The sequence below is a fragment of the Erinaceus europaeus genome, chromosome 3, assembly GCF_950295315.1.
Source record: "Erinaceus europaeus chromosome 3, mEriEur2.1, whole genome shotgun sequence".
In the NCBI taxonomy this organism is placed as follows: Eukaryota; Metazoa; Chordata; class Mammalia; order Eulipotyphla; family Erinaceidae; genus Erinaceus; species Erinaceus europaeus.
In genome coordinates this window covers 47,104,310-47,119,567 of record NC_080164.1, presented here as the reverse complement: position 1 = coordinate 47,119,567, position 15,258 = coordinate 47,104,310, and the positions used below count along the sequence as shown (strand labels likewise).

The 15,258-nt window shown below is 39.4% G+C and overlaps 1 protein-coding gene across 1 annotated transcript in view; it reads right to left on the bottom strand.

Moving 5' to 3' along the window:
- Window positions 1–302: 302 nt before the first annotated feature.
- The window catches only part of NFU1 (NFU1 iron-sulfur cluster scaffold), a 44,749-nt gene continuing 29,793 nt past the window's right edge, over window positions 303–15,258 (bottom strand). The window contains exons 5-8 of the mRNA XM_007521255.2: window positions 14,229–14,343; window positions 11,656–11,716; window positions 5,915–6,089; window positions 303–465 (exon numbers count right to left, since the gene is read on the bottom strand). Of these exons, the coding sequence (XP_007521317.1) occupies window positions 421–465; window positions 5,915–6,089; window positions 11,656–11,716; window positions 14,229–14,343 (396 nt within the window). The 3' untranslated portion in view covers window positions 303–420. The remainder of the gene's footprint in view (window positions 466–5,914; window positions 6,090–11,655; window positions 11,717–14,228; window positions 14,344–15,258) is intronic.

Sequence of the window (15,258 nt, the reverse complement as noted above, 5' to 3'; positions counted from 1 at the left end):
TTTTTTTATTTTTATTGCTACCAGGGTTACTACTGGGGCTCAGTGCCAGCACGAGGAATCCACCAATCCCAGTGGCCATTTTTTTTTCTTTTTTCTCATTTTCCTTTCTAATTTTTATTAGATAGGATAGAAAGAAATTGAGAGAGGGTGGGGAGACAAAGAGAGGGAGAGAAAGATAGACCTGCTTCACCACTCATGAAGCGGACACTCTGCAGGTGAGGAGTTTAGGCCTGAACCTGGGATGAGATACAGAGTTATAAATAATTTACATGAGGTAAAGTAAACATGATATTTATACAAAATTGTCTGGAGAGGACATGTTTTTATTAATCTTCAAGTTCCTTAGCAGATTAGGAATAATAGTCTGGTACATATTATAAACAAGTCCAACTGTTGAACCAAAAGAAAACTCAAATTATTTTAAGGTGAGTTGGCTTCTTTTTCATCTGATTCATCATCCATAACCTAAAACAAAATAAGAGAAAGAAAGATTATAAATGGCTATTTTCCTAATTTTAATATTATTTTAGTTACCTTAAAAACTCTAATAATGTAGGTCAGTTTAATAGAAATAAACCTATTAACTGCCCCCAAAGGTGTGCATCATGACCTGTTAACCTAACAACATAAAAACAAACCAAATAATTAAAGTACTTGTCTGTTTCCCTTGTCTTTTAAGATTTCCAATAGTGAAGTCTTAGATAGACAGATACTATACATACAAAATACACATCACATGGACTCAGGCTAGTGTCTCAGTAGTAGACTGTACATTTTCCATGTGTGAGGCACTGGACTTGATCCCCAGTACCACACAGGAACAGTATGGATAGCACTAGGCAAAAAAAACAGTTGGAATTCCATGGATAGTGAAATAGTGTTGTAATGTCTCTCCCTCTCCCTCTTTTTTCTTGTTTTATCTTCCTCTAAAAATATATACAATAGAAACTAGGTCAGGACTGAGCTCAGCAGTATTGAGCATGTAGGATACTGTGGGTTTATTCCCTAACATATTAAAAAGAACACACACACACACACACAATACATCCTTTAAAAAAAAAAAGGCAAAGAAGGTCAGATGGTGGCAACCTGGTTGAGTGCACATGTTACAACGCTCAAGGACCCGGGTTCGAGCCCCAAGTCCCACCCTGCAGGGGGAAAGCTTCATGAATGGTAAAGCAGGGCTGCAGGTCTCTCTGTCCCTCTCCCTCCATCTTCCCTTCCCTCTCAATTTCTGGCTGTCTCAAATAAATAAAAATAATTAAAAAATCATTAAAACAGTTTTTAAAAAGCAAAGAAGCAAAATATATTAACAACTAATTATTTTTTTTAACTTAGTGATAATTCATTTTAAACATCAGAACAATAAGAAAACTTTCATTTGTGATAAAAATGCTAATTCTTAAAAAAAAAAAAAAGCATTTTTAGGCTGGGGAGACAAAAATAATGGTTATGCATAAGACTTCCATGCTTGAGACTTCTAGGTCTCAGCTTAATCCCTGGAATCACCATCAGTCAGAGCTGAGCAGTGCTCTGGTATTTCTCTCCATAATAAATACATATTAACAAACCAATAGGGTTTTTACAGTTAAGAATATTTATATACTTTCCCCATATTTGGGAGCTAGTCTCTTCCCCCAATCCAGCTTTCTAATTCTTTTTCCATCTATGACACCATCTCCCTAGACAATAACTTGGGTCCACCTGCATATTAAATATCAGGCTTTGGCAAAAACTAGTAAAGCCATGGACCCCTTGGAATATACCAATAATAGACCTACTAGCTTTTTCCAAAATGGAGACCCCAAATCTTCATCTGCAGTATACCTGCCTTTAGGTTCATAATTAGTCAACAATTTGTTCTGCTTTATATCTTAACTCTTTTTTAGCCACTAGGTTCCAGATGATACCATAATGCCAACCAGACTTCCCTGGGCAGACGACCCCACCATGTGTCCTGGACCCCTGCCTCTCAGAACTCTGCCCCACTAAGGAGAGAGAAGGCTAAGAGTATGGATTGACCTGTCAATGCCCATGTTCAGTGGGGAAGCAATTACAGAAGCCAGACCTTCTACCTTCTGCATCCCATAATGACCCTGGGTCCATACCCCCAGAGTTATAAAGAATAGGAAAGCTCTCAAGGGAGTGGATTGGATACAGAGTTCTGGTGGTGGGAATTGTGTGGAAATGTGCCTCTCTTATCCTATAGTCTTGTTAATATTTCCATTTTATAAAAAAAAAAACTTATAAAGTTAAAAAATAAATGTTTTTATATTTATTTATTTTCCCTTTTGTTGACCTTTTTATTGTTGTTGTAGTTATTATTATTGTTGTTACTGATGTTGTCATTGTTAGATAGGACAGAGAGAAATAGAGAGAGGAGGGGGAGACAGAGAGGGGGAGAGAAAGCTAGACACCTGCAGACCTGCTTCACCACCTGCAGATGGGGAGCTGGGAACTTGAAACCGAATCCTTACCACTGGTCCCTGTGCTTTGTGCCATGTGCACTTAACCGCTACACTACCGTCCGACTCCCAAAAAATAAATATTTTAAAAACATTTTAAGTTAAGATATTTTCATAACTCAACATATATTACTCAGATAATAAAGACCAACTTCCTTTAAGAAGAATATTTATATAAACCCAAGAGCTATTTGTTTTATTATTATCCTTATTTATTTGTTGGATAGAGACAGTCAGAAATCGAGTGTAAGGGAGAGACAGAAGGAAAGAAACAAAAAGACACCTGCAACCCTGCTTTACCACTAGCAAAGCTTTTCCCCTGTAGGTGGGGTCTGGAGGCTTGAACCTGGGTCCTTGCTCATTGCAACATGTGCGCTCAACCAGATGCGCCACCACCTGGCCCCCCAAGAGCTATTTTTAAAATATTGCCTTTATTATTATTATTTACTTTCCCTTTTGTTGACCTTGTTGTTTTGTTGTTGTAGTTATTGTTGTAGATGTTGTTGTTGTTGGATAGGACAGAGAGAAATGGAGAGAGAAGGGGAAGACAGAAAGGAGGAGATAAAGATAAGACACCTACAGACCTGTTTCACCGCCTGTGACGTGACTATGTCACAGGTGGGGAGCCGGGGCCTCCAACTGGGATCCTTCGTTGGTCCTTGCACTTTGCACCATGTGCGCTTAACCCACTGCGCTATCGCCGGACCCCCCACCCCACCCCCCGAGCTATTTTTTTTCACTACACAACACCTATTACAATTAAATGCCAGTTTAAATTTATGATCTGTCAGTTGATCAGCACACCCCAGAAATGTGACTAAAACTGTCCCTTTGTCAATTCCCCAAAGTGCAATTAATGCAGATTTTTAAAGTCACATAAGGATAAAAGGAGGAAAAAAACTAGAAGGATACTACTCCAAATGAAGGTAAGTAATGGAAAATATCTCACAGCTTCTCTTTTGGATAGAGTACAAATGGATATTTACTTCTAAGAGTCATTTTATTTCTTTTCTTTCTTTCTTTTTTTTTTTTTTTGATGTTTTAATGCTATGCTGGGGAATGATCTCAGAACTTATCAGGTATGATAGTATTATAGGCAGTTATCCCAGTTCAGTTTTTCTTCCACATTTGAGAGTGGGGAGAGGGAAAGAAAAAAGGGAGAGTAAGGAGAGACACTAAAGTAACCTTCCATCATCTCCTTCCCTTCGGCTACTGTTCATACTGCGCCTGTAGGGTGCTAGGTATTGAATCCAGAGTCTCACAGATGGTAAGGCAAGTTCTTTACCCACTGAGTTAACTCCTAGCCCCAGAATTGATCTTTTATATCCACTCTCAGCAACATTCAATCCAAAGAGTTTTATCAATCAATTTCTATTTAAGGAAAAATACTTGGGCAGGGGTAGATATAGCATAATGGTTTTGGAAAAAGACAGTCATGCCTGAAGCTCCAAAGTCCCAGGTTCAGTCCCCTGCACCACCATAAGCCAGAAGTGAGCAATGCTCTCATAAAGAGAGAGAGAGAGAGAGAGAGAGGAAGAAAAGAGAAAAATACACTTAAATTTGGAATAATATTTCCATAATACAAAGTATATGTAAGAAGTATATTAGACACAGGGCCAAGTGCTATAGAGGAAATACAAAGACCTAGATATTATTACTAATTTCCCAAGGAAATTAGTTATAATCATAAAGCTCAAACAGAGACATAAGATAGGAGGACAGAACTGCCCCTGCGGCTACAGACAGACTATGACCCACATAGTCAACGACTGCCACCTCTCCAGATTCAAAGGAGGTCTCGAAACTTTACATCAGGCTCAACCTGACGCTGTTGACTGGCTACGGAAGAAGGGCAAACGCTAGAAGAAGAAGGAGGACAGAGAAAGAACCAGACATCACTCTGGCACATGTGCTGCCGGAGATCGAACTCAGGACCTCATGCTTGAGAGGCCAAAGCTTTATCACTGTGCCACCTCCCGGACCACACAAAGAAACTTCTGATCAGTCAACATAGGCTTTAATTCTGAGCAGAAAACTAAGAAGGACGTTCAAAAAGAGATGATAGTTACTATACCAAAAGGATAGATTCATAACACCACCGAGAGACAAGTGGTTCTCAAAGGAGCTGAGAAGAAATGCTCTCTCCTTAAAAGTAAATAACTAGCTAAGGAAATTTTTCCAATTTCCAATTTCCATATATATATATATATTCTCTCCTTGATAATCTCTTTCCATGAGGAAATGGTTCTTGGTTAAAAATCACTTCAGAGGATTGCTATTACTACTAAGAACATGTTGTGCTATATTCCTTAGCTATCATGAGGCAGATAAAAAAATGCTGACATCAAAGCTGTACAACTCAGTACAATTATTTTGTAGAAAAAAGTATGATTTCTCCGTGTGCTTCTATCATGCACATTTAGCTAATGTATAATTAGTGGATAAATATTACATAATAGAGCTCTTCCAATAAAACCTAAATCTCATCTGTAAAGTTGCCTGAAATTTTAAATCTTTTTCATGATTTTTTTCACAACTCTTTCATGATTTTTTTTACAGCCAGAACAGCAATATTCCCTGATCTCATTTTTTTCTAATGCACAAAATGAGCTAGTCATAACACACTGTGTTGTCAGAAAATCAAATCAGGCAATATTTATAAAAATTCTTAGGACAGGAGAGCAGTCTGGAGAACTCTCAGAAGGCTACAAATGGACCTACCCTATGATCCTGCAATTCCTCTCCTGGGGATATATCCTAAGGAACCCAACACACCCATCCAAAAAGATCTATGTACACATATGTTCTTGGCAGCACAATTTGTAATAGTCAAAACCTGGAAGCAACCCAGGTGTCCAACAACAGATGTGTGGCTGAGCAAGTTGTGGTCTATATACACAATGGAATACTACTCAGCTATAAAAAATGGTGACTTCACCATTTTCAGCCAATCTTGGATGGACCTTGAAAAATTCATGTTAAGTGAAATAAGTCAGAAACAGAAGGATGACTATGGGATGATCTCACTCTCAGGCAGAAGTTGAAAAACAAGATCAGAAGAGAAAACACAAGTAGAACCTGAACTGGAATTGGCGTATTGCACCAAAGTAAAAGACTCTGAGGTTTGGGGGGGGGGGAAGAATACAGGTCCAAAAAGGATGATAAAGGACCTAGTGGGGGTTGTACTGTTATGTGGAAAACTGGCAAATGTTATGCATGTAGAAACTATTGTATTTACTGTCAAATGTAAAACATTAATTCCCCAATAAAGAAATTTAAAAAAATTCTTAGGATATATTAGGTATTAATAACCTGAAGTTATTCCTAAATTATGGGATCTTCAAAGCTGATAACAATTTAAACACTAAGATCCTCCTCTTGAACAAAATTTCAGATCCTGAAACTCTTCAAATAATATATATTTCACTATTAAATTGAAAACGGCATACCTGTTCTACGCCTTCTACTTCTGGAATATAAAACTGTAGCATGTTCTGAATTCCATTTTTCAGAGTAATGATTGAACTGGGGCAGCTGGTACAAGAACCTTGGAGTTTCAACTGTACGATGCCATCTTCAAAGCCTTTATAAATTACATCTCCTCCATCTTCCTGCACAGTTGGCCTAGATCACAGTAATATTTGTGACACAAGTAAAATAAAATCTTCCTTTCAAAGTTTAATATAGCTCAGGACTTAGATTACATACTGGTAAAAATCAAAGTTAGAGGGAGTCGGGCTGTAGCGCAGCGGGTTAAGTGCAGGTGGCGCAAAGCACAAGGACCGGCATAAGGATCCCGGTTCGAACCCCGGCTCCCCACCTGCAGGGGAGTCGCTTCACAGGCAGTGAAGCAGGTCTGCAGGTGTCTGTCTTTCTCTCCTCCTGTCTTCCCCTCCTCTCTCCATTTCTCTCTGTCCTATCCAACAATGACAACAACAATAATAACTACAACAATAAAACAACAAGGGCAACAAAAGGGAATAAATAAATAAAATAAATTTAAAAAAAAATCAAAGTTAGAGTTACCTGTATAGCAGATCACAATCTACTCCTCCACCCTACCCTTGCTTACCAGGCCAGAGCCCTATAACCTATAACTTACTTCTGCTTAACTACTTATTAAATTTTAATCTTGTTTATCAGTAATCCTTTTAAGCATTTAAGATTTCAATTTTTTAAAGAATTTATTTATTTATTCATGAGAAAGATAGGAGGAGAGAGAGAGAACCAGATATCACTCTGGTACATGTGCTGCTGGGGACTGAACTCAGAACCTCATGTTTGAGAATCCAATGCTTTATCCACTGCGCCTCCTCCCAGACCACATTTCAAATTTCTTTTTTTTTTTAATTTATTTTTTATTTATTAATGAGAAAGGAGGAGAGAGAGAAAGAACCAGACATCACTCTGGTATATGTGCTGCCAGAGACTGAACTCGGGACCTCAGGCTTGAGAGTCCAATGCTTTACCACTGTGCCACCTCTCGGACCACTCAAATTTCTTAAGTATAATTACTTAAGATATATCAGGTGATGGTCTGGGAGGTGGCGCAATGGATAAAGCATTGGATTCTCAAGCATGAGGTCCTGAGTTCAATCCCCAGCAGCACATGTACCAGGGTGATATCTGGTTCTCTCTCTCCTCCTATCTTTCTCATTAATAAATAAATAAAATCTTAAAAAAATTTATAAAAAGAGAGAACCCTATAAGTCCTCTGTTTTATGCTTCACTCCTTCCAACCAATGGTATCCTTATTTTAATGCTATTGCTGATTCCTTCTGTCTACTTAAAAAAAATCAGTATCACTCTGGCAAATGTGATGCTGAGAGCTAAATTTGGAACCTCACACTTCTAAGTTTGATACTTTAGCTACTGTGACACGTCCAGAGAAACTTGCCTCCTTTAAAGTTTTTTATAATTTAGAAATATAAATTTATTTTTTAATTATTTAATCATTAATGAGAGAGAAAGAAGAGGAGAGTGGAAGAGTCAGAGCATCACTCTGGTACATGTGGTGCGAGGGCTTCAAAATCATGCCTGAAAGTTCAATGCTTTATCCACTTCGCCACCTGCCAGGTTCCCATATATATCCCATGTATCTAATTTTTTTTTTTTTTGCTCCTCCAGGGTTATTGCTGGGCTCGGTGCCTGCACCATGAATCCACCGCTCCTGGAGGCCATTTTTTTTTCCCCCTTTTGTTGCCCTTGTTGTAGTTTCGTTGTGGTTATTACTATTGCCCTTGTTGACACAATTCGTTGTTGGATAGGACAGAGAGAAATGGAGAGAGGAAGGGAAGACAGAGAAGGGGAGAGAAAGACAGACACCTGCAGACCTGCTTCACCGCCTGTGAAGCGACTCCCCTGCAGGTGGGGAGCCGGGCGCTCGAACTGGGATCCTTACGCTGGTCCCTGCGCTTTGCGCCACATGCGCTTAACCCACTGCGCCACCGGCCGACCCCCCCCCCTTTTTTTTTTTTTACCAGAGCACAGCTCAGCTCTGGTTTATGGTGGTATGAGAGATTGAACCTGGGACTTTGGTACCTCAGGCATGAGAGTCTGTGTGCATAACCATTATGCTATCTACCCCCATCCCTATCTATCTATCTATCTATCTATCTATCTATCTATCTATCATCTAATTATCTCCAGGGATATGTTGGGGTTCAGCACTTACACAATAAATTCAATGCTGCCAGTGATTATTTTTTCTTCTCCCCACCCTCTATTTTATTTGATAAGACAGAGAGGGTAGGGGTAGATAGCATAATGGTTATGCAAACAGACTCTATGCCTGAGGCTCCAAAGTCCAGGTTCAATCCCCCACACCACCATAAGCAAGAGCTCAGCAGTGCTCTGGTTAAAAAAATTAATTAATAAGACAGAGAAAAATTGAGGGGAGAGAGGGACAAAGATAGATACCTGCAGACCTACTTCACCACTCATGAAGCATCACCCTTGTAGGTGAGGAATTAGGTAGCTTGAATCCAAGTCCTTGCACATGGTAATGTATGCACTCAACCTGGTATGCCACCACCCAGTCCCCATCAATTTCTTTTATTTATTTATCTAGAGCCATACACATATGTAATTTCACTGCTCCTAGGATACTTTTTCATTTAGAGAGAGAGAGAGGAGGCATCACAGCATGAGATCTTTCTTCAGTCAATCCCCAGCACCTCCATAAGCAAGAGCTTAGCAGTGCTCTGGTAACTCTCTCTCCCTCTCTCTCTCTCTCTCTCTCTCCCCCCCTCTTTTTTTCTCTCACTCTCTCTCTCTTTCTCTCTCTCTCTCTCCAGTATCATGGTACTTCCCATGTAGTGTCAACCCGGGCTGGGTGCATAAAAAGGTAGGTACCCTACTTAGTGACATATTCCTCTGGCCTAATAACTTCCATTTAAGTAACACAGCATTTACTTTTCTGAACTGGCCTCTTTTTGCTCTTTGTGAACTTCAACTCACTGTTACATCATACTATATTAAGTGGCTATGTCAGAACTTATCCATTCTGTTGTTAATGGACACTGGATTAATACTGCTTTTTAGTTTTTACAAGTAGTGTAGCTCTGAAGATTCTTTGGTGTTCATAAATGTTACTGTAGGAACATATCAGAGTAGAATTGCTGGATCAAGAATAGGTATATTTTACCCAAAGAAAAAAATTATAATATATATGGTCTACATGTCATTTTTTTCCTACTAAAAAACAAAACAAAAAGAAGAGGCATATGTCCAGATTTGACAGACATATAAACTTACACTCCTACCAGCAGTGTATGAGAATTCCTTTTGGGTCACATACTCATGAAATATTGGTATTGGTAATCTTAGTGGTTTTAATCATGATAGTGAATTTGCAGATTTACTGTAAGTTTAAATTGAATATTCATTATGGCTGTTGAGTACTTTTTTACTTTTAGTGCCTATTTGCTTATGGTCTTTTGTAAAATGATTGCTCCAGTCGCTGTAATTTCCTTAACAATTTATATTATACATATTCTATTATATATATATATATATTCTTGTATCTTCTTTCTGCCTTGCTTCTTAACTATAAATGTCATCTTTTGATGAAGAAGGAATAATCATTTTAATATTTTATTTATTTTGTATAGAGGCAGAAATTCACAGTGAAGGGAAATAGGGAGAGAGAAACAGAGACACCTGGAGCACTGGTTCACCACTTGTAAAGCTTCCCCCCCCACACACAGGTGAGGACAGAGGCTTTGAACCCAGGTCCTTGCTGTAATATGTGAGCTCTACCATGTATGCCACTGCCCAGTCCCAAGGAAATAATCATTTTATTGTAGTTCATTTTATATGTCTATTCCTTGAGCATTCCTGTATCCTATCAAAAAAAAATTTCCTATCCAGAAGTCATGCAGATGTTCTATTTTGGAATAATTTTTTCCTTTATCGACTTGCCATTGTTTTAGCTGTTTGTTTTTGTGTGTGTATGTGTACATATGCAAGCATGCATGTTAAAGACCCTACCCAGGACCTCATACATGTGAAGTATATGCTCCATCACTGAGCTACATCCTCAGTCTCTAACTATTAATATATAATCTTACACTATTCATTTAATCATTTACTATTCATTAAATATTTTTCTAATTAAGATGCCTACTTGGTTTCACAGATTCTGAACAAATGCCATGAGAGTAGAACACTTTCTTTTATATTTACCAACTTAAATATTTTTGTTACATATTTTAATTCTAAATACATATATAGGGCAGGGTTAGATAGCATAATAGTTATGCAAAGAGACTCTCCATGCCGGAGGATCTGAGGGCCCAGGTTCAATCCTTGCATTACCACAAGCCAGAGCTGGATAGTGCCCTAGTTTAAAAGAAAATAATAATAGGGAGCTGGGCGGTAGCGCAGCAGGTTAAGCACATGTGGCACAAAGCACAAGGACCGGTGTAAGGATCCCGATTCAAGCCCCCGCTCCCTGCCTGCAGGGGTGTCACTTCACAGATGGTGAAGCAGGTCTGCAGGTGTCTATCTTTCTCTCCCCCTCTCTGTCTTCCCCCTCACCATTTCTCTTTGTCCTATCCAACAACTACATCAGTAACAACAATAAGAACTACAACAATAAAGCAACAAGGGCAACAAAAGAGAAAATAAATAAATTAATAATAATAATAATAATGGAGTTGGGCGGTAGCGCTGAGGGTTAAGCTCACATGGCCTGAAGCGCAAGGACCAGCATAAGGATCCCAGTTCGAGCCCCTGGCTTCACAAGTGGTGAAGCATATCTGCAGGTGTCTATCTTTCTCTCCCACTCTCTGTCTTCCCCTCCTCTCTCCATTGCTCTCTGTCCTATCCAACGACAGCAACAACAACAATAATACTAACCACAACAATGATAAAAACAAGGGCAACAAAAAGGGGAAAAAATGGTCTCCAGGAGCAGTGGATTCGTGGTGCAGGCACCGAGCCCCGGCAATAACCTTGGAGGCAAAAAAAAAAAAATATATATATATATATATATATACACATATATTTTACTGCTCTTTTAAAAATATTTTTTATTATTTAATGAATAGAGATAGAGAGAAAACAACAGGAAAAGGGGTGATAGAGAGGGAGAGAGGGAGAGAGAGAACTAGTCCCTGTGCATTAAAATATGTGAGCTCAGGGCCAAATGGTACTGCACCTGGTTAAACACACACATTATAGTGCACAAGGACCTGGGTTCAAGTCCTTGGTCCCCACCTGCAAGGGGAAAGCTTCATGAGTGGCAAAGTAGGGCTACAGGTATCTCTCTGTTTCTTTCCCTCTCTATTACCCCCTCCCTTCTCAATTCCTGTTTCTATCGAATAAGTAAGTAAACAAAAATTTAAAAAAATATATATGTGAGCTCTACCAAGTGTGCTAATGTCTGGCTCCTCACTTTTCTTTCTTTCTCTCTCTTTTTATTTTTAAGATTTATTTTGCATGCAAAATTAAAGCCTGTACTTTTATTATATTCATTTAAATTTATTCCAACTATTAGGTCTTTTTTTTTTCCTAAGAAATTTGGTATTAGAACCATCAAACCCATGGTCTGGGAGGCAGCACAGAAGATAAGAGCACAGGGGTTGCAAGTATGAAGTCCTGAGTTTGAACCTAACTACTGCAAATGCCAGAGTGACACTTGCCTGTGCAGAACCATTTGATTTCAAGGAAAAAGATAAGCACATACCGTATTCTAGTATCTAACAATTCCTTAATCATAGCCACAACTTCATCATCCTCTTCTGATCCTAGAAATAAAGACAATTAAAATATTACCAACAATAGAGATATTATATCCATGTCAGTACTAGTATTTAAGCAAGATGGCATTAACTTTTCTTTTTTTTTTTTTTTCCTCCTCCAGGGTTATTGCTGGGCTCGGTGCCTGCACCATGAATCCACCGCTCCTGGAGGCCATTTTTTTCCCCCCCTTTTGTTGCCCTTGTTGTAGCTTCCTTGTGGTTATTATTATTGCCCTTGTTGACGCAATTCGTTGTTGGATAGGACAGAGAGAAATGGAGAGAGGAGGGGAAGACAGAGAAGGGGAGAGAAAGACACCTGCAGACCTGCTTCACCACCTGTGAAGCAACTCCCCTGCAGGTGGGGAGCCGGGGGCTCGAACCGGGATCCTTACGCCGGTCCCTGCGCTTTGCACCACATGCGCTTAACCCACTGCGCCACCGCCTGACCCCTGCATTAACTTTTCTTAAAAAAACAAAAACATAAAAGACACAATTTGGCGGGAGCCAGGTGGTGGTGCACCTGGTTAAACACACACACTACACTGTGCAAGATCCCAGGTTCAAGCCACTGGTCCCCACCTACAGGGGGAAAGCTTCACCTGCAGTGGTGAAGCAGGGCTACAGGTGTGTCTCTGTCTCTCCTCTTCTATATCTTCCCCCTCTCAATTTCTCTATCAAATAAATAAATACATAAAAATATATATTTTTTAAAAGACGCAATTTGGCAAAGTGATATAAGTGATTTTGGGGAAATGGAAAGCATCCATCATTTGATTCTCTAAAGAAAAACTAAAGAAAGCTGATGAACTCAGCATTTGGCAGTAAAGGCAGAGACAATAAAGTAGCTTGATCTACCAATGATATTATGACATGAAGTAGTAATTGGTAAACTTTTCTTATTCTTAAGAATTTAAAAGTAGCACAGAAAAGAGATTATCTGGTTTTGATGTACATTTCCAGACAAAAAGGTACATCTATTTGTGCTTTTTTTTTCTTTACACCTTTCGTAAGTTAAGTTATATTTCAAAGTAGTGGCTTTTTAAAAATGACAATTATAGTGCCCTAAACAGTGACACACATGGTTGAACAAACACATTACCATGTGTAAGGACCTGGGTTCAAGCCTCCAGCCCCCACCTGCAGGGTGGAAGCTTCATGAGTAGTGAAGCAGTGTTGTGTGTGTGTGTGTGTGTGCCTTTCTCTGTCTACTCCCAACCCCCCCAGCCCCAATTTCTCTCTGTCCTATCAAAGAGAGAGAGAGAAAAAAGAAACATGAAAAATAACAGCGAGTTAAGCGCACGTGGCGCAAAGCGCAAGGACCGGCTTAAGGATCTTGGCTCCAGCTCCTGGCTCCCCACCTGCAAGGGAGTCGCTTTACAGGCAGTGAAGCAGGTCTGCAGGTGTCTTTCTTTCTCCCTCTCTGACTCCCCCTCCTCTCTCCATTTCTCTCTGTCCTATCTAACATCATTAACAACTACAACAACAGTAAAAAAACAAGGGCAGGCAGTCGGGTGGTAGCGCAGCTGGTTAAGCGCACGTTGCGCAAAGCATAAGGATCCCGGTTCAAGCCCCTGGCTCCCCACCTGCCAGGGAGTCGCTTCACAGGCGGTGAAGCAGGTCTGCAGTTGTTTATCTTTTTCTCTCCCTCTCTGTCTTCCCTTCCTCTCTACATTTCTCTCCGTCCTATCCAACAACAAGGAAATCAATAACAATAAAAGAAAGGCAACAAAAGGAAATAAATAAATAAAAGATTTAAAAATTAAAAAAAACAAGGCAACAAAAGGGAGAATAAATAAATACAAAAAAAATTAAAACTGGTGGGAGTTGGGCGATAGTGCAGCGGGGTTAAGCGCATGTGGCAAAAGGCCCAAGGACCGGCCTAAGGATCCTGGTTGGAGCCCCTGGCTCCCCACCTGCAGGGGAGTCGCTTCACAGGTGGTGAAGCAGGTCTACAAGTGTCTGTCTTTCTCTCCCCCTCTGTTTTCCCCTCCTCTCTCCATTTCTCTCTGTCCTATCTGAAAAAAAAAAAAATGAAACACTTACAAAAACCACAGGATGAGAGACCCAACTCCACACAATTCCCACCATTAGAACTCCATATCCCATCCCTTCCTATGATAGCTTTCCTATTCTTTATCCCTCTGGGACAATAATGCATTTTTTAAAACAAAGCGAAAGTGTAAGGCAACTTACACTAAACAAGACTATTGGCATCCTCTCTCTAGCATTATATGCTCTCTATGTCACATTTAGTTAAGTCACTGAATACGTAACAGCCTACAGTGTAATATTCACATAGTTTTTATGATACACTGGGGAACCCAAAATATCCATGAGGCATTTCAATGCTATGATTGCTGCTATTGTGCTGGTCTGGACCTATACCCAGAGTATTCTGAGGCATGCCTGTACACTAAATTGAGAAAAGTCTGTATTCACATGACTTCTGAAACCAGGACAGAGATAAAGAAAGTAGAAAAGTAAAAACAAAGATAAATACTAATTATCAAGCATATACCTGCTTCTCCGGAAGGTGTTTCCTCAGTAACCAAGGGTAAGCCAGATGCAAAGAAGTCCATGATTGTTGCATAAATATCTGGTTTTATTAAATTCCAGTCCAATTCTTCATTTTCCTGTAAATATTTGGGTGAAAATGTTACATTTCCATTGGCAAAGATAAATATGTTGTATTTCTCAATGGTTTTTAAAACCTATATCTTATGTTATATAAGAACAGCTACTTCTAGAGAATACATATTCAATTCCTTTGTTTTCTTTTTTTTTTTTTTCAGTGTAGTGCGAAGGGATTAAAGGTAGTGTCTCATTCATATAAGGCATGTACTCTACTGATGATCAACCTCCCTGGCCATTAGTTCTAATTCTTTGAGGATGTGTTTTAAAATGATTTCCTGAAAATATAACCCTAGGACAGTGCAAATCAAACTTAAAAAAAAAGTTTTATTTATTTTTATTAGTGAAAGAGATGAGAGAGAACACAGCACTATTAAGCTCTGCCTGTGGTGATGAAGGATTAAAAAAATATTTATTTATTTGCTTTTGTTGCCCTTGTTTTATTATTGTTGTTACTTGCTTTATTATTGTTATTATTGTTGTTACTGATGTCGACATTGTTGGATAGAACAGAGAGAAATGGAGAGTGGAGGGGACGACAGAGAGGGGGGAGAGAAAGATAGACACTTGCAGATCTGCTTCACCCCTTGTGAAGCGACTCCCCTGCAGGTGGGGAACTGGGGGCTCAAACCAGGATCCTTGGGCGGGTCCTTGCGCTTTGTGCCACGTGCGCTTAACCTGCTGTGCTACTGCCCAACTCCCGGTAATGCAAGGATTGAACCTGGGCCCTCAGAGCCTCAGGCATGAAAGTCCTTCAAATAAACATTATGCTGTCTCCCCAGCCCCATTCATCAAACTTTTACTTAAGTATAGAGTATGTTACATGACATGTACTGGGAATATGAAATGACTAAAAGGTACTAAATGGATATTTGTATTTAAAAAGGCTGATGAAGAGATTCCTTATTCTTTTAAAG